The 21169-nt window shown below is 36.4% G+C and overlaps 1 protein-coding gene across 4 annotated transcripts in view; it reads right to left on the reverse strand.

Moving 5' to 3' along the window:
- Positions 1 to 21169, reverse strand: part of LOC143236778 (DNA excision repair protein ERCC-6-like) — a 43343-nt gene that overhangs the window by 11682 nt on the left and 10492 nt on the right. For all 4 annotated transcript variants that reach the window (XM_076475326.1, XM_076475327.1, XM_076475324.1 and 1 more), the window contains exons 7-8: positions 1148 to 1240; positions 646 to 839 (exon numbers count right to left, since the gene is read on the reverse strand). In XM_076475326.1, the coding sequence (XP_076331441.1) occupies positions 646 to 839; positions 1148 to 1240 (287 nt within the window). The remainder of the gene's footprint in view (positions 1 to 645; positions 840 to 1147; positions 1241 to 21169) is intronic.

Below are 21169 nucleotides of genomic sequence, written 5' to 3' on the forward strand. Positions count from 1 at the left end.
AGAAAGGAAGACATCTGTCCTAAGAATTTCTCAGATAGCATGACAAACAAAAAATTGAGGTATGGAATCAGAATGTGATAGTAAATGAGCAGCAGAGTTGTCCATATGTGGTCTTTTTTTCAGTTAGTTGTTTCTTTACTTGTACTTATTTTTCATGAATTGGAGTATCCATAATAAATAGAATAAATTTCCATGGGAGTGGGAGACACATCCCAAGGCTGTCCATATACAGGAATTTATGGCAAAAGTGGTGCATTGGGGTTGGACTACTCAATCACCAGGATCCTTTCCTCTCCTTCATGGGTTGCCACACATGACAAACGTGGGTGGATGTTCATATCACAGAGGAGGTAAACAATTTACAGAACCTTCTCTGGGAGGTCACCTCAGCATGTACAGGAATCCAAATTAAGGGGCCTGCATTTAAGATTTGTATGAATAGTTCCAACTCTTGCAAATTCATACATTAACATATTTACTTTCTCATTACAAGTTTAGTTTTTTACCATCAAATTTCAAAGAACTCAACATATACAGATTCTCAGTTTTCACTCCCATCCATTAAAGGATCTAACAATTATAATTTCTTTGATTTTAATTTCACACTTCAATGAATCAGAAAAAATACAGAGTGAAAATTCTTACATTTCACTATTATGTTTCGAAGCACTAGAATTCAATAAATTTGGATCAATATTTTCTGCATCTTCCAATTGTTTTTGACTGAGAACTTCAGCCTTAGTTCTTCGAAGGAAATAAGGTGCTATTAAACAACGGAGATTTTCAGCTATTTCACTTCCCAGTCTTCTCTCACCTGCAGTGGCATCCTTTTCTCGAGCCTGTTTTCATAGTAATAAACCATCACAAGATGTTTAACAACTTTAAGTGCATATTATAATTCATTAAAAGAATATATTATTCAAGTAAAGATTAGAATTAAATAGAGAGATAATCCAAAATACTTTAAATAACACTATTATACTTGTACTCAAAAACAAAACCTAACTCAATGTCAGAAGCCAAAAATTACACACATTCAAGCAGAACACATATTGAATGCACCATAATTATTTTGTTGTAGTGGAATAAATTTTAACTTAAGTGTCAAATTATCTAAATACTAGAAGTTAATTATAAGCTGACTTACCCGAGTTATTGGAGTTTCATACTGCATCTTAAATGTTTGGTGGGAACCAAGAAGAGCTCCCTGGTGAACATAGTCAAATAAAAACCACAGTTCCTAAAAATAAAAACATTTTTCTTTTTAAGCTTTCCTTGCCACTATATTTTGTTCACGTAAGGCATAAAAAGCATTTGTAGCATTTGATTTACATTTTAAAAATATATTACATTTATACAAGCACACATTCCGAGTACCATTGTAAAAATACAAATTAACAAAACTAGTTCAATTTAATAATCTAGTTTGTTTTTTTTAACTCATAGCCACTTAGTTTTTGCACCTTCTACTTGCTACAAAAGTTTCATATAAAGCTAACAAAAAACACAAAAATTTTTGCAATTAGCCATCCCTAATTGTAACCTTACAGATTAGAGGGAAGGCAATTAGTTAATGCCTACAATCAATTCTTGTCTGAGTAATGACACTTAACAGTCACTCTTAAAAAAAACATCAACAGCTACACAATTCTGCAGTATCAGCACACAAACATTAACAATCAGGCCACTCTTAGCTCATCTTCCGTTTGGTCTATAATTATATTTCTTTGAAAACAGGCTTTAAAGTATGGAAGAGTTACTAACACCAAGATTCACGGATAGTGAATATGTGTAGACAGTCTACTAAGTTGGCTTCATTAACTAAATATTTTGATGTTTGTAATATCTAAAATTTTATCTTGTCCATCTTCAAATACATCTTACTGACACCTGACAAACTGAGAATGCAATTCAAAGTAGATGGTGTCCTGTGTATCACAACTGGTCCACTAAGAACACACACTGGAAAAAGAACTAGATAAGCACTCTTACACACTTTGTCACATGAACATTTTTTGGTTTGTTACTATAAGCTTCAAAGTTTCCTTTATAATCTAAAGAACAGAAAACATTTATCAGTCAGAGGTCTTTTTTTTTTTTAACCACATTGTTTATTCACATTAAATCCTTCTTCAATAATCACTAAATTGCAATACAAAAATCAAGAGAACTTTGAAAACAGTCTGGTTGAATATTTCTTTCAGCTCAATAAGATCATTTTAGTAATAGTTGACATTTACTTTAGTTTTCTCTGCAAACCATCTAATAAATAGTTGTAATATTTCTAAGTAACACCAAGTATCAGATAGATGGATCAACAGAAAAATTACAGATTCATTAAATAAGGAAATTGATTATTATCAAATAACAAGTCTCCCTATTGTGTAAAATAATTTCAAAAAATGGAAAATGCAGTTTACATATTTATACTTAGTTTCAAAGTTTTCCATGGTATACACTGAAGAGCTAACTGCCTGGACATGACATTACAGTCAGTCACAGCTGCCACGCAGTTGTCTATTGATAGCTCATAAATGACAGCAGGATCAAGTTCTGAGAAAGCAAGGCCAGTTTCTCTCAAAATGCTCCCTGGATTACTGTCAACCCTACAAGAAAAGCAAGAGAAAAGGGAAGGATAGTAGATAGAGAGATCAACAGCAGTAAAAGACTGACTAGATGCATGAAAATAAGTATAAACACTAGTGTTGAAGATAGAAAAGCTGTAATCCAGGAGCATACCGCTCTATGGAACAACCCTTCCAATCAATATTAGCACCACTCCAGAGGGGAATATATCCATTAAAATACTCCAGGACTAAAAAGGAAGACAGTAACTGTTCAATGAGGGCATCAAGGTATGATTGATCATTGGTCTCTCCAAGAGGTAGAGAGAAGAAAGAGTCATAGTACAACCTAAGGAAATATGGATGGCTACAGCCTCCAAGGGTGTACTGAGTGGCAAAGACAGGGAAAGTATATGCTGATCAACCAGCATTGCCACTCTAATATGCAACATGTCCATCACACAACCTGTTATTTTTGTAAAAACAAAATTACAAAAAGGTGACCACACTGCCAGGTTTCAGAAACATTTCTTGTAAGGAGACACACAAAGGATGATAAAAAAAAAAATCAATCAAATCCTTAATGTCATCTATATTTGAACAAAAACCCAGACAGTTCCACTGTATCAAAATGGCCATTTTTATTTATGTGGAGGAGACTGTGGCAGAGAGCCCTATTTACCTCCAAGGATCCTGCCCTGGGTTGAGAAGGTGGGTCTCTGTCTGTGAACAAAGATTGCAGTGACAAAGGGTGTGAATGAATTATCATTTTGCATCTTTGAGATGGACCCGAGAAAATGCCCAAATGTGGGTCCAAAGCAAGTGGACCTGGGAAGCTACTGCAAGGAGATAGGAGTAGATGTAGAATCAACTCTTTTAACCATGGATGACAAAACTTTTCAGACGTTTTTACAAATGACTCTGTTGGAAGCATAGCAAGATTTGTCTCCACATGACTGAGATGGGGCAGGGAACAATAGCTTTCAAGCCTCTGGGTAAGAGATACTGTTCAGTCTTAACGTGTTGCCCCTCTTTCTCCTCCACCCACTTAGGGCAAGAACTAGAGTAAGTGGGGTGTCAACCACTACCATTAACACAGTAGGATTCCAGTTTAGAGTCACATGTAATGAGGCCTTTGCCATCACAATGAGCACATGTTAAAGACCCATGACATGATGTCTTCAAATAAACAGTGGCTAAAAAGTAAGCAATAATTTAAACCTATACCCAACAAAGAAGAATAATAGAATATCTTGTTTTAAACTTTTACCAGCACACAAATATGAATACTATACACATTTCATTTTACATATTATAACTCTATACTGAGGCTCAATAATTTTGATCAACCTTGTAACTATGAAACTATACACACTACAACTCTGAATGTACTCTGAGCATTTTTCTAAAATTTATTAAGCCTAACATGTTTGTCATGCACAAAAAACATTTTTAATGTCTAATATGTTATATAAAATATTTATCTGCAAATCTACAAAGTTTCTACTGGGCCACTCTGAGTGAAATGTGATTTTCATACCAAGAACAAAAATTACTTTTTTTCATAGTTTTCATATAGCTTATTTGCAGAACCTCCAGAGCCACCTATATAATTATAAAACTTCAGTGAAAATTTTGCTTTATCTCTTATTTCCTCTACCCTAACAAACTCTAGCAAAGTTACCCAATAAAAAGTTGAAAAAAAATAAAAAATCTTTCCTTTTTTAGAATGATTAAAAATTGTGACTGAAAAATTATCTTGCACAACTGCTTTTATTTAATTCTATTTGCTCCTTCAACCCTATCAAACATTATCCAGCAACAGTACACAGAATTTAGGGTAAACAAAATTTTCAGGGTTACATCATGTAACACCTACCAATGTGCATTCTCCAAGAATTGATCATTGAAACTATTTTATTTCATTTTCTTCAATTTTCCTGGTAAAACCTAGCAGGTTTTAATATCAGTTACTTTGTTACAAATGTACAATAAGTAGAAAATATACATGAAGAAATTTCTCACTTTTGATAGACTAATTTATCTAGCTTTCTAACTAAGTTATATATAGATTAAGAACTTCCATTACACTTGGGAGCACAAACTTCATTCTACATCTATTAAGATCTATTTAAAAAAAATAGTAATGCCTACCAAGGAAGAAGAAAAAAGAGACCCTGTTATCAGTTATATACATGTACCACTGACAAGTTGGCATGTGCATGTAAGTGGTTTCAAAAACAAGGAGTTGGGAGGAGCTTCTGTAGTGGATAAAATTATTCATACTGTAGAACATATACAAAACAAGATGTTCAAGTTTTATGGTTTGGCTGTCAATATTTAAACTGTGTATATAATTGGTGGGTACTCAGACCTATGTAAAGAAAGAAAGAAAGAAAATCTAAAGAGAAAAATTCAGAGTATAAAGGATTACATGACACATTTTGAAATTAAATTATTAAAGCTTACAAATAAACATTTTAATCATCATAAACTGAGTTTTTATTCCAGGTTTACTACCACATATTACTAACAAACTATTTTTAAAAGATGAACATTCATACTGCTGGTAAATACAAATTTTTCAGAATGGTACATTTTACATTATGATTCTTTTATTACTTCCAGTCTTCTGCTTTCTCAAAATTAAACTGGTTGCATCTTACCATTTGCTTAATGCTGTTATTATAAATAATTTATAGGCAAATTAGAAATAAGAATATTTAAACATATTCAAAACCAGCATAAGCTTTAATTTATTTAGAATTTTGATAGCTCTAGTATTAGTTTCAAACTTAGAAATCTTTAAGTAAAAAAAACACATTTACAGTATTTACACTAGGCCTAGTAAAGCCTGATACAGTATAAAGTAGCATGGTTTGTCAAAGTCATACATAAATTAGTTTTATGGTTTTATTATAAAGTAATAATCTACTTATTAAATGTTAATTTTTATATGAATGTTATATGCATACACATTATAATACTGAAACAAGTTTTAAAATAAAACAATTTTTGGAATAATGAGAAAATAGATTTAACTCTGACCATTTTCATCTTTTCAGTAATCTCTACAGAAGATATCAATACCATTAGAATCATTAATGCTGTCGCTCTACTTGAAATGGTCATCCTATACCATCCATTGCATTACTGATACATTTTTTTGAAGGAGTCAATGATTGTCCCTAGCAGTTTTAACCATATGACACACTCGTGCAATAGATGTTTGTTTTATACAGCTAGTTGGTTTAAATCAATGTGGGCCCTTCATCTACTAACTATTCTTCTCTCATACAACCTTTGAAGGGCTTATTAATTGATACATCTGGTGGCTGTAGTTGGGATTTCAGACCTCCTGGAATGACAGAAATGTATGTTTTCAGTTGCTCTATTTTTCTCTCTGGTCCCACAATACAGAGCAGGTTTCCTAAGCCAGCCACCTGGTCTCCTTTCCTAAACTTTTTCAAGCCAAAGTGAATGTGAACAAAAACACCTGCTGGAATTTTGAACTTTGGCAGAGTTTTTGGTTTAAAATTCAGAAGTGGTGGAAATTTTGTTCTATCAGCACAGCATGACAGAACTGCTGTATAAGAACTTTTTTCATTCCCAAATGTCTAAATAGTCACAGTTTTTGTACCTGGACAAAACTGATTTACGAGTTAAATTATTCAAGTCAAACTAAAATTCGCCAATACATATCCGATGTTCTTGGAAAGCTGCCTTTATTTATATATAAAAAAAAACAAATTATTAAGGAACAGTGCACACCATGTATGTTATTTTCAAGATGGTAGTTCTAGTTGTTGTAGGGATGTCAAAGGTCAGGGGAAACTCATCCATATTTCCAATTTGGGTTAGCTCAATCTGTTTTGGTTCTAGCATCTTTCATAATCATTTGGCATTCTCTGGGCAATTCTTATGAGGGTTCATATGACCAATCCATATTTCATGAACCTGTAACACTGACTTGGAATTGAGGAAAGTTTAACTCCTTTTTGTGCAGCCTTGGCCTCATTCATTAAAGTTTTTGTTGAAACAGAATAAGCAAGCTTCCTTTCATTCATTACCCAGTCCTTAACTACTACTTCTAGTTCTGACAACCCTGCTGGTTTCTTACAAAGATTATGTTTGCTCTTCTGAGTAGTCCTCAATTTGTTCTCTTGCTTATGCTAGGCTCTTATTTTCTTGATAGGCAGTGGCTCAAACTCCCTCTTTACAGCTGTTACCACAAATTTTGGCAAAATCAACTATGCATACTTCATAACAAATAGTGTAAGTATGTCTCTAAATAAAATCCATTGTGCATTATCACAAATCCAAATTTCAAAAATTTACCACATGTTGGAAATAGTCCCATACCATTGCTTACCAATTAACAGAGAAAAATTAAAACAAATGATCTCAGTATCATACCAATAAAAATAAGTTTAGGCTATGAGTAAACTGAACACATATCTTTGATGTATGGGATGCATAGAGATTTTATGGTTTTCTTTTTGAGAAAAAAAGTGCATCTGGTAAGCCAAAAAATACATTATATACAAGTTATTTTGTAAGAAATTTAGCTTTCCAAGCAGGGCTCAAAATAACTGGGACCAAGGAACCCAAAAATGGTAGAGGGCATATAAAAAGTGTTCTAGGTAGCCTGTGTAATCTCACTAAATCCAAAGAACAATTAAAGGTTTTGGTATAAAAGTTTGTCAAAATCAGCCAGATTCAGATTACTAGCATCACTGTTTACTACTGTTGACAGTTTAACCATAAAAATTGTAACAAATACAGAAAACATATTTTGATGCTTCATTAAATATTATGTTAAAATTTTCAATAAATGTGTTATGAAAAAAAAAAGAGAGAAAGGATGAGAAGTGTGAGAGGAAGTAAGTGGTATCAAAAATACATTTTCAGAGTAAGAAAATCATATCTTCCATACAGTAACATTACCTTTTCTCACATAAATAGCTATGATCTCACATTTAACAGGAAGAGGGGACCAGTGCAAGGGAAAGAAAGAAACATTCTTCAAAAACATCTAAAGGACATTTCCAAAGAGAAGATTGCTAGAATTGTAGATCATACATGGAATATGTTGCAGATATGGAAGCAAATAGCAAGAGAACTGTGGTTGGATAGGGATACAAACCACATGATACATGAATTGCAGCCCCATAATATATAAATGTGGGTGAGAGTAAATGAATGTGCCACCAACTGTAGAGTGGCTAAGGTGTGCAGCAAGTCAATTACGTTCAAAATTCAGACCACTGGAAACAGATGTCCACATTAAGGTAGGAAAGAGAATCAAACTGCTAGCAAGTAAACAATAATCCAAAACTCAGGCTACTGAGAATCAACATTCCTGTGGGGGCAGGAAAATGGATCATACTGATGGCAAGTTGATTACAATCCAAAACTCAGGCCACCAAAACCCAACATCTATGGTGGGGTGAGAAAGAGGATCATACCATCTTCACCTCAAGTTTGTGAGACCAGAGAGAATCTCACACCCCAAATTACGAACAGTATGCACAACTGCAATACAAGAAGTTGATTGATCGATCCAGGAACTTGACATTCAGCATCCAAAAGATGTCTGTATAATGTAAACCACTTAACTCAAAAACAAAATAACAAGAACCACCCCAAATGCAGTAACATCCTCAGAATAGTAAGAATATTGATAGTAGAAGAGTAAATACCAAGTTCATCTGCAATACCTCAACCATGATTCACAACACAGATGAAGTAACAAGAGTATAACAGAGAATAGAGACATCTATAACACCTGTATGAGGGCTCATCTTGATTGGTTCAGCTCTAAATCCAAACTCCAGCCACTGTAAACCAACATCCATGTGGGGGTAGGAAGAGGGATCCTAATCAGAGGGGTATATTGCTATTTTGATGGCTCACTGTCAATATATATAAAATGGAGGACAACCAGTTGTCTACACAAGCAGAACACTATTTCTGTAACCTCAACTAAAAGATTTAATCTATATATTGTTTCTAATTATTTCATTGAGGAGGATGTCTCCATAGATCACAACTTCATCACAGTAGCTTGAAAATGGAAAGTGGTAAAAACTCAAACTCCACCAAAAAAAAAGAACAGTGGAAAGTCCAGAGAAATGGCAACATCTGAGCCAGTGCAACACAGGTGATTACCAAATCATATTTTGAATAACAGACCATACCAATTTATTCAATACAAGGCATGGCAGGGATTGGTAGCTGTACCCCTTCTACTTTACCCATAGTGTCCATGGATGAATACAGTTTGGGACAGTCAGACTGACAAAGCCAACATATGGAAAGGATAAATCTTCAAACTATTTTGTGGAACATCCCATCTCACCATTGTGCATTTAGTAGCCATGGAATTATAAGTCATCATGGCTTCAGTATTGTATTGACTAGTTTAAGTATACCTGGAAAGGCATCACTTACCTCAGAGCTGTTCTATAAAGAATAAGACTGACATTCCCCTGAAATAAGAGGTATAGATACGAAAAGGTAACCTACTCAGTCAGTCTCGTGAAAGAGTAAAGGGTGGAAACAGATGGATTATGGTACTGTCACAAGGAACAAAGATACCAAAAACAGATAATAGGAGGGGAATGTATAAAATGTAGTCCCAATGCTCAACAAATGAAATACCTCCAATGGACTATAGGACTAATATGCAGGAAAAAGGGAAGGTGCACGTTTGAAGTGAAATTACCTGGAAGTAATGAAAGGAAGAAGGAGACAAGGACTAAAAGGCCAATAGAACACAATCCAGACCAAACTGGTCAGGAAGGAATGAAAAAAATCACACACAAAGCAGTGGAGTAAGGAAAGGAAATTATGGGATATGGATTCAAAGGAAAAAAACAACAACAATAACAACTTAAAAACAAAGAAGCAACCCATAGTATATACTGGACAGACAAGATATGTAACCAACCAAAAAGAAATGTGGAAGATGGTAAGTCACAAAAAAGGTCAAAAGGAATATACTATATGAGCCCACAACTGTAGGCAAATAAAAACAATTCAGAACAAATGAAAAAAGTACAGCTGAAATAAATGTGAAATTCAGATCTGTGCTGGCCAAGAAAAATTAAGCAGAAAGACTAAACAGGAGTAACGTGGATGAACAAAGGTTTTGGGAAAAAAAAACACTAACATCATAAACTAGGTAAATACAAGCCTGAATGTATTGTCAGCCAGGGCAAGTGAATGAAAAACTAGAGGCCAAAATCAAGAGGTAACCAGGGATTTAATAAATTAATAAACTTTACATGGATCAGTACCTCACAAGAAGCAGAACCACCAAAAACTTAGAATATCGAGAGATCACTCCTGGGGAGTAAGGGTGATGCGACTGGAAAGTCAAATGCACCTGGAACACTATCCCCCAGGAGATGTCAAGTTCATGGGTTCAAAAAGGGAGATCCACATTCCACCACAAAAGGAACAAGAATGAGCATCCTCTTGACTAAATGATATAAGCCATTATCGTGAAATAGTACAAAGGAAACACAAGTAGTCAAATCCAGACAAAAGGATGAAAGTGAACAAAAGTACAAAGAAGTGGTGGAAGTGTCAGGGTGTGAAGGTGATAACATATTTTGCCTGTAGATCATTGTTCTGAAGCCTCCTACTGATCATACCATCTCATCAACCTCTGAAAATGGGTATTAGGGAAATTGATTGATTGATTGATTGATTTAGTGTTTTATGGCACAAAACAGTTAGGCTATCTGCGCCAAACGTCCAGTAAAAAGGTAAAAATAATTTAAATGTAGTAAAATACAGAAAAGGAAATGAAGGTAAAACAAAACATAATTGAAAAACAGAAAAAGCATAAAACCAATGTTGACACCAAGTTTACAATGTTAAGAGAGAAAGCAGAGTAAAAGAAGTTGTAAAGTACTTTCTCTAGTAAAATGGTAATGATCATAACATGCCAGGAAGACTAACAGGTAAGTACAAGAACCACCGTCAGTCACCTGAAGTTGGGTTACGTGTCATAGCAGCTATTATCAAAATGTAAAATAATAGAAGTTTTAAAAGACATATATCAAAATCGTAATAATGAGTAGCCAAATGTCCAGTAAAAAGGTAAAAGTAAAGTAAATGTAGTAAAATTTGTAAAAGTAAACGAAGGTAAAAACAAAACAGCAATTAAAAACAGAAAATTGCATAAAACCAATGTTGACATCCAGTCTATAAAGTTGTAAAGGACTTCCTGTAACAGAATGGTAATGAACATAACCTGCCAGTCACCTGAAGTTGGTCTTTCCAGTCCTGGTTCCAGGTTGTGTGTCATTATGGCCAGTACCAAAGGGTAAAAGACATGCAGCAAAATTGGAATAACAGCTCAGGATGACTAACGGTAGTTCAAACAGCAGCATAAGTCATCTGAAGTTGGCCTTTCCAGTTCTGGTATTGGAGTTATTTAATGTTCTGACCATTTTCCAATTTCAAATTGAACTAGAGAGATTGAAACTTTGAAAAGGGAACCACAATTAAAAAGGTGTAATGAATAAATATGCAACACTAAAATGAGATTAAAAAGATTAATGGCCATTAAAAAACTAAAAACTTTATCAAGGTGAAAATTGCATAAAACCAATGTTGACATCCAGTCTATAAAGTTGTAAAGGACTTCCTGTAACAGAATGGTAATGAACATAACCTGCCAGTCACCTGAAGTTGGTCTTTCCAGTCCTGGTTCCAGGTTGTGTGTCATTATGGCCAGTACCAAAGGGTAAAAGACATGCAGCAAAATTGGAATAACAGCTCGCCAGGATGACTAACGGGTAGTTCAAACAGCAGCATAAGTCATCTGAAGTTGGCCTTTCCAGTTCTGGTATTGGAGTTATTTAATGTTCTGACCATTTTCCAATTTCAAATTGAACTAGAGAGATTGAAACTTTGAAAAGGGAACCACAATTAAAAAGGTGTAATGAATAAATATGCAACACTAAAATGAGATTAAAAAGATTAATGGCCATTAAAAAACTAAAAACTTTATCAAGGTGAAAATTGCATAAAACCAATGTTGACATCCAGTCTATAAAGTTGTAAAGGACTTCCTGTAACAGAATGGTAATGAACATAACCTGCCAGTCACCTGAAGTTGGTCTTTCCAGTCCTGGTTCCAGGTTGTGTGTCATTATGGCCAGTACCAAAGGGTAAAAGACATGCAGCAAAATTGGAATAACAGCTCCAGGATGACTAACGGTAGTTCAAACAGCAGCATAAGTCATCTGAAGTTGGCCTTTCCAGTTCTGGTATTGAGTTATTTAATGTTCTGACCATTTTCCAATTTCAAATTGAACTAGAGAGATTGAAACTTTGAAAAGGGAACCACAATTAAAAAGGTGTAATGAATAAATATGCAACACTAAAATGAGATTAAAAAGATTAATGGCCATTAAAAAACTAAAAACTTTATCAAGGTGAACAGTGTCACCATCACCAATAACACTGTCCAATGTTACAGATAAACCCTGGGAAAAAACATGTTTAAAATAGTGCCGTAGTTGAGAGTCATAACGATGGCAAGAAAGTAAAATAAGGCTTACAGTTATTTGAGTGTTACAAAAACTACACACTGGTGCAACAGTTCCAGATAAAAGAAAACAATGAGTTAAAAAACTGTGACCAATGTGTAGTCTAGTTAGAACAACTTCCTCCTTCCGAACCTTACAGAAGCTAGATAGCCAAAGCCCAAAGCTTGTTGTCGCATTGCTCACTCCAAGTGGACTGCCAGCTGGCACAGAGCAGAGCCTTGAATATAGGACCATAGTCCATATACGGAACAGGCACAGTGGTGATAGTGACTGAGCAGATAGATTTAGCTGCCGTGTCTGCAAGCTCGTTCCCGCAAGTACCAACATGGCCTGGTATTCAGAAAAACTGGATAGAAGTAGCAGTTAATGAGAAATGGGCCAGTCAGTTTTGAATATCAGCGAGAACAGGATGTGAGCCAACGTGAAGCGATTCCAGGGCCAGTAGAGAACTAAGCGAGTCAGTATAAATAGTGCAGTTGGAGTACTGCTCAGCTTCAATATGATCCAGGGCAAGAGATATGGTGTACAGTTCAGCAATTTTGCATGCAACCACCGAACCGCAGCAAACCATGGCAAAGCCCACTGAATTACCTGATTCGGAACCATCTGTATAAATTGGAACGGAATGATTGTTTGTAAGATGTTCATTAAATAAAAGACGGTACTTCCAATCTGGAGTATCTGCCTTTTCAGGAGACTGAAAGAAATGTCACATTTGGGGGCTGTAATAAGCCATGGTGGGATGGGTTGACCTGTGGATTCTGCAATGTTATCCAAGGACAGACCCAATTCATCCAATTGTGCCTGGATGCAAAGGCCAAAAGGAGCAATGGCAGATCGTCTGTTCTGAAAAAGTACGGCCCACTGAGGAAGGAAAACACATCCCCAGGTGGGATGCTTTGATAAGGAACAAAGTTTCAAAGAATATAGTAAAGATAGTTGCAAACGGCAAAGAAGGTTCATGAGATTCAACATATAAGCTTTGAACTGGAGAGGTGCAGAAAACCCCAGTGCAGAGTCGAAGTCCTTGGTGATGAATGGGGTCAAGCATCTTTAAGGCTGAGGGTCTGGCAGAGCCATATACCATTGATTCATAGTCGAGTTTTGATCGAATAAGAGCACAATATACCTTTAACATAGAACATCGATCTGCTCCCCAACTGGCAGTAGAGAGGACATGGAGAATGTTCATTGCTCTTGTGCATTTAACCCGTAGCTGCTTTAAGTGTGGTATAAAGGTCAGCTTATGGTCAAAGATAAGCCCCAAGAACTTGGTCTCAGGGACCACTGGCAGCGAAACATCACCAATATGAAGTTCAGGATCAGGGTGAATACCCTGTTGGCAGCAAAAGTGCATGCAAACGGTTTTAGAGAGAGAAAAATTAAAGCAGTTTGCCATAATCTACTTCAGTACACGATTGAGGGCAGTTTATAGTTGCTACTCAATATACCTCATGTTCGATGACTGACATGAGATGTGAAAGTCGTTGACATACAGCCCATTCACAAAAGTGAGGAGAGTTGTTCAATTATGGCATTTATCTTTATACTGTAAAGTGTGACACTCAAAACACAGCCCTGAGGGACTCCAAGTTTCTGTACAAAAGAACGAGAAAGTGTCGAACCCACACAAACTTGGAATTTCCTGTCCATTAAAATTTTTTTAATAAACATGGGTAAATGGCCAGGTAACCCATATGTATGGAGGTCTCCAGCAAAACGCCATACCTCCATGTTGTGTCATAAGACTTCTCAATGTCAAAGAATATTGATACAAGATGTTGGCATTTGAGAAATGCTTCTCTGATTGATGTTTCAAGTCAAATTAGGTGGTCTGTGATGGAGTGCTGTCGTCAGAACCCACAATGGGTGGGCGAGAGGAGGTTGTTTGATTCGAGGAACCAAACAAGACCAGCATTAATCATCCTTTCTAAGGTCTTACAGAGACAGCTCGTCAAAGCAATTGGACAGTAGTTTGAAGGAATCTTGGGATCTTTCCCTGGCTAAGAGAAAGGTAAAATAATAGCCTGGCACCAGGCATCAGGAAAAACATTCTCCTGCCAGATCCAGTTAAAGACAATTAGAAGGCCTCAAGAGAAGCAGGAGATAAATGGTGCAGCATGTCAGTGTACATCATCAGGTCCAACAGATGTACTGCCAGACCGATGAAGGGCCATTTTCAGTTCCACCAGTGTAAAGGGACAATTATAGTCAAAGAGACAGTCAGTTCGAAAGGAAAGAGGTGAACACTGTGCCCGAGTTTTGATGGCCAAGAAGGGGGAGGAACAAGCAGAAATGCCAGATATCTGGCAAAAGCTTTCACCTAGAGTATCAGCAATGCTCCAGACATCAGCCACCTCCTGACCATCAGAGAGTAAGATCGAGAGGGGGACAGAATTGTAGTGCCTACTGACCTTTCGAATCCTGTCCCATATGACCTTGGAACTGGTGGTAGAAGATATGCTAGTTGTGAACTTAATCCCAGATTCCTTCTGGCTTTGACGTCTTACCCACCTAGCATATGCACGGACCCGTTGGAAAGCGACATGGTTCAAAAGTGTGAAATATCTACAAAAAAGTATCCCAGGCCCGTTTTTGAGCCTTCCATGCTAAGTGGCAAGCAGGATTCCACCACGGATGAGGACATCGTGGAAAACGTGTCGGGGGTTTAGGAATACACCGAGCAGCTGCTTGTATAATACAGCCAGTTACCGCTGCCACACAGTCGTCTATTGATGGCTGATTCACGATGGCAGGATCAAGTTCTGCGAGAGCAGTGAAAGTGGACTGGTCTGCCTGATCCAGCTTCCACCAGGGCACGCGGGTAGGGTGGCATCGACCACGGCCAGTCTCTCTCAATAGTATAGGAAAATGATCACTGCCTCATGGATTACTGTCAACCCTCCATGAAAAATGGGAGAATAATGAAGGGGAGCAAACTGAGAGATCAATAGCAGTAAAGGACTGACTAGGTGCATGAAAATAAGTGGAAGAACCAGCATTGAAAAAAGAAAGGTTGTGATCAGAGAGCATACGCTCTACAGAGCAACCCCTCCCATCAATAACAGCACTTCCCTAGAGGGCATGATGTCCATTAAAGTCCTCCAGGAGTAGAAAGGGAGACGACAACTGTTCAATGAGAACATCAAGGTCTGATTGATCATACGTCTCTTCAGGGGACAGGTAGAGAGAACAAACAGTGACGGTATGACCCAAGGAAACATGGATGGCTACGGCCTCTAAGGGTGTGTTGAGTGACAAAGACAGGGTAAGCATATGCTGATCAACCAATAGTGCCACCCCTCCATGTACTTGTCTATCACACAGCCTGTTATTTCTGTACAGAGAAACCTGCCGAATAGTGACTGTATCAGCAGGTTTTAGAAATGTTTCTTGTAAGGAAAGATATACAGGATGGTAGGAAGCAATCAGTGTTTTGATATCATCCAGATTAGAACGTAAACCTCAACAGTTCTATTGTATCAAGGTGGCCATTTTTAATGACGGATAGGCGAAGTGGCTGGAGAACCCTTCTGTTTACGACCATGTCTTTTTTCCTTACTGTCCTTAGTCGGAGGAGGTCTATCAGCCTCCATGGATCCTGCCCTGGGTCGATTGGGCAGGTATTCATTATTGGAAAGGGATTCCAGTGACTGAGGACGCGAACGAATGATTGTTTTGCCTCTTGGAATGGAAGAAAAAGATGCATCAGAAGAAATGCCTGTATTTAAAACTGAAGGATGTGGATCTTGAAGTTTGTTGGAATGTATGGAAGGAACAGAGATGGGTGTGGAAGTCGATTCATCAACCTTTTTAACCATGGAGGTCAAAAGGTTTTTCATTTGTTTTGAAAACGATTCTCTTGGTGGCACATAGATCTCTATCTGCCCTCCCACTGTAGTTGTGGAATGAAGTGCAGCAGCATATGTCCGAAATGGAGTAGCGGACAGCAATTTCCGAGCCTCAAGATAACTGATGTTATGAGTCGTTTTCAAACACTGAACCTCTTTTTCCTCTAACCATTTTGGGCAAGAACAAAAGTAAAAAGGGTGAGAACCATTGCAGTTGATATAATGTGGGTCCATGTCACACTCATAGGCATCGTGGTCCTTGCCACCACAACAAGCACATGTCAGGGAACCATGACATGATGTCTTTGAGTAGCTGAACCTCTGACATTGGAAACATCGGAGAGGGTTTGGAATGTATGGCCGTACCCTGCAAATTAGATAACCTGCCTTGATGGTGGCAGGTGCACGATGATGTAAATGTCAAAACGAGGGTATTTTTGGCAGTGTAACTCCATCTTTGCAAGTGGAGATGCACCTCACTGCAGAAACTCCTTGAGTGAAGAGACCAGCGAGAATCTGTCTCTCGGGGACGTTCTTCAAATCCCTCTCAACAATAACTCCTCGTGATGAATTCAAGAGCTGTTCACTGTATTGGGATGTGGATGTTTCAACCAATACATCTTCAGATCGAAGCTTCTTTACTGACTTTGGAGAACCAGCAAGACCCTCTAGTCCCTTCTGAATAAAAAAGGGGGACATTTGCTTTAGGGTTTTTCTGAAAGAGAATGTAACATAAGAAAATGAGGTACGTGTGTTACAGATGTTGAAGATTGCTGCTCAGAGTCTTCTAGACGTGGTCATTTACCTATTGAATGTTTTTTCACTATTTTATTTAAATTTTTTGAAGGAGGATCCATAGGAAAAAAGAAAAATTTCGGAACCCACTGACCCCACCCACTATGGAGCCCTACGAGGGGACGCACTACAATGTCATGCAAGGACAATGCAGCAATGCCAGGGTTTCATCAGCACTATACCCAAACACCAGCATCAGAAACAATGTCCACAACACCCGTTGAGAACTTCCAACACTGGTACTTGGTTGACTCTAGCCCAAGTGGACCAGCCGATTGACCCAAGGGGGGGGGGACCCAAAGGCTGCCCATGTACAGGAATTCAAGGCCAAAGTGGTGTGTTAGGGGTTGGACCCCTCAACCACCAGGATCCTCTCCTCCCCTTCACTGGTCGCCACGCACGGCAAACACGTGGGTGGATGTTTAGATCCCAGAGAAAGTAACCAGACAGAACAGAACCTTCCCTGGGAGATCCCCTCACCACGCACAGGAATCCACACCGAGGGGGTATTAGGGAAAAGGAATAATCCCTAAAATGGGGGAGAAAGCAGTAAACCATATGCCATAGAAGATATGATCATCTAACAGTTCATAGAGACAGAGAGGGAAGGATAAAAATTAAGAGGATAATCAAATGAATGGCCCCAGTGAAGGAGTGTTTAAAAATATCATCCCCAAATAAACTAAAATGTAAGGTTGGGAACAAGAAAAGCATACCAAACTGGAAAATCCAACTACTAGAGCCAACTGTAGGAGTACATGGCTCCTATTTGGAAGGAGTTTACTAAAGCCAATGAATGGTGTAAATAAAATTCCCAAAATGTGGAAGTCAGTTAAAATGCAAACCATTTCACAAAAGACTATGAAACCATAACAAGCCTAAAGGGCAGAGAACAAAACTGGAAACAATTCATATGGTGAAAAAACCTAATATGACATCCTAAGAAATGAAAAATAAGAACCTATACCAAGGACATTACAAGACATTAAGAAATAGTCTACGCAATCATGACCAAAGGCTACATGAGAAAACAGAGAAGACCCCAAAAGCTATTGAGTTAGAACCAATCAATTCAGAACCCCAATCAGCATCAAGGATACAAGATGAATAACACCTGTAGGTAGAACAGGTAAAGGATAGCAAGTTGCTGGACATGAAAAAGAATGAAAATGACAACATCTCAGAATGAAACAAAGCAGCAACTAAAAAAAGATTGAATATAGCATGGCAGATATCCTATGTGACACCAACTGTACAGAAGTCCAAAGAATGAACCAGTGAAGAGAAAGATTACCTTAACTCCCTCATAGCAATAGGTGGTAAACACCAGCATCCCTCCAAAAAAATTCCAAAAGTAAAGGAATTCATGCCTGGAAGAAAAAGAATTTGAAATGTCAAACTCCCCAACATGGGAAAAAAAGGAGAAGGTACCCTATGAAAATCCTTAAATACAAGTAGAACACCTAAGAAAGTGGAACATAAGCATTACCTTAAGAGAATAAATAGGGTAATACAAAGCTGAAAAATTAGGTAGAGGAGAAAATTAATAGGATTAACAGATACCCTAAAAAGACAAAATTAAGAAGAAAATCTGCCTGATGTTAAGCTAAGGCAAAAAGAATTAAAGCCTGTATAGGACAAGGCTTGCAAGTACCCACTCTCAAAAGAGACAAAGATAATTATGAAACAATATCAGAAGTAGGGGAATATAACATAAAACAACTCTAAAATCCATAATTAGATGGAGAAAAATTGACAAAAAATGGGCTGTCTGAAATAAGTTTAGCTGTTATAGTAGGAAGGCAAGCAATACTGGGAGCAGGTAGGGAGGATCCACACTCCAGGAAACCACACAAATGAAATTAAGGGAAAGAAATATAAATGACAAATTAAATGAAATTAATGGTAAGAAACTGTGTAGGGAAATAAACATGTATTACATGTTATGCATTGAAAACAAGATGAAAAAAAGAAAACATAAGTATTAATTAGCTCAGAAATATAACCACAAGTAAAATGAAATTAACAGGCACTTAAGCCTAAGCTAACAAGATATGAATCTTAGTGATTAACCCATTGATAGAGCTGCAAGTGAACTTAAAATAAAATAGCCTTAAGTCTAATCAAACAGTGTAGGGCAATGATATAACTAAACTCCAAAATAAAATTCTTAAAACTTTCTGCCCAAGCATCATTGACTGCACATCATGAGGTTTGCAACTTACACTCTAAATTCTATTAAACTACTTTTTATTTATGTTATATCAATTAGTATAGCATAAACGTTTAAATAATAATTCATATTCAATAATATACAAGTTTTAAGTTCTTAATTTAATAAGGCAACATTTTAAAAATATCCTGAATTTCCCCTAGTGTGACATTCTTTAAGCATATCTTTATTCATTCATTACCTCTCCATTAAGTTTGAATTTAATGTAAGTTACCTACCGACTATGAAATCATCATTGTTCAGATAAACCATTATCTTTGTAGCCTTCAATTTTGTTTGGTTACAGAGCAAAATAGAAAATAATTGTTACATAGAAAGTAAGAAAAACTGTGAAAGTTAGAAGAAATTATTAGTTTTTGGATGTTGTTACTCTATATTCTTTGGGGCATTATTTAATGAAATAAAAATTTAGTACTTTTTATTATTAGTATAAGAACAGTTGTGTTCAGTATCACTGTCAGTTGACAGCAAAAAAGACGGGTAAGTACTTTATTTCTTGTTTTTCATGTTCATTATTTATTGTAAATGTAACTATTGTAAAAACAGGAATCTCTTATGATTAGTTGACATTAAATTAGGTACAATTAATAATATAATAAAAAATAGTATTCATGAAACAGACATAATTCAATACTGTAACACAAGTTCTGTTCCCCAAGTGACTTACAACTTAGAATGGTGCAAATAGCAGTTAAATAAAGTTCAAAGGGCAATAAAACAATAAAATGTAATTATCAACAGAAATATATTGTTATGACTGTAAAGATACTTATAACAACGACAAAAAATTTAGATCTTTGATTTTTTTGTTGTTGTTATGAGATTGGTCAAACTGTTTGTGGACCCCAGAAAATGCATGTTTTGGGGCCACAGTTAGTTCCCTCTAAAACAAAGACAAAACTATTCTCATTGCAAGTAAGCTGGATTACTGACCTGACTTATGGTCACTTACAAGTAATTCACTCAAGTATTACTCCCCAACTAAATCTGCTGCCTAAATATATTCATGACTATTTTCTGCATTCAAAACTGACATGCAAAACTCTGATAATGAAGATTTCTCTGAATTAGAGATTATCATTTGATTCAGAGAATATTCCAAGAAAAATGACGTACCATTTTTTTCCCCTGTCACAAGGTTTTAAACATTTACAATAGAAACATATTTTACTATGACTGGTTTTCATAACTGGAAAGCTACCATGGCTTCTAACCAATTATATGTACATTCCCAAATAGAGGAGATGTAATGTTAGCTGCAAGTTAATGGAATCTGTCATGTATCACTATTGGCCACTGAAAGAACTAACTGATAAATGTAAAGAAGAAATGAAGTGGCTGTTTACAGCTGCCATTGACTTAGTACCTGGACTGTGGCTTCTAATACATCCAAGTGCTTACTGTTCACTTTAAGTCTGGTACTTATCTGAGACACTAACACATTTTTGTCAGGTGAGGAGCTGCAACCTTTGCTACAACTTAGCAATGTTTCAGAAGACGAATGGGAAATTCAAGTAATTTAGTACTACAGCCCTCAAACATGCTGGATGCTACAACAGTAAAAATTTCTCCCAGCACAATATTGTCAGCAGTATCTGCAGTTAGCCATGTAGTTCATTCAAGTGCATCTTCTGCAACATGTAGTAGAGTACACTTTTGTCCCTTTAACACATTCTCACTTCGTACCAATTTTAATGTTCCACACATGTAAAGCAAATAAGTCCTTCTGGCATTTGAAAAAAAGCTAACACCAGAATTTCAATTTTTCAATACCATTTAAAACAAATTATTACCAGTTGCATTGAGTGTGTTAACAGTTCAGCTTAACTACACACTATAGCAGAGATTCAAGTTTCTTCAAAGATAGTTATAACAATCATATACCCCATTATTACAACTTGTACTAATAATTAAATAACTATGATTTTTCTGAACAAAAATAAACAATTCATATAAATCCTAAGTGTTTTTGCAGTTGCTAAATGAAACTATTTTCTAATGTTTAGAAATTGAGATACTTAACTGTTACAACAATAATTTGATTTCTAAGTTTTTCTCATGATTAGAACAAAGTATAGATCATGCTTGAAGCCTTGTTTTTGCATTTTCCTGAACTGTCATTTGACTAGAATTAATAGGAATACATTAATAACTGAT

Source organism: Tachypleus tridentatus, chromosome 13 (genome assembly GCF_004210375.1).
Source record: "Tachypleus tridentatus isolate NWPU-2018 chromosome 13, ASM421037v1, whole genome shotgun sequence".
Taxonomy (NCBI): domain Eukaryota; kingdom Metazoa; phylum Arthropoda; class Merostomata; order Xiphosura; family Limulidae; genus Tachypleus; species Tachypleus tridentatus.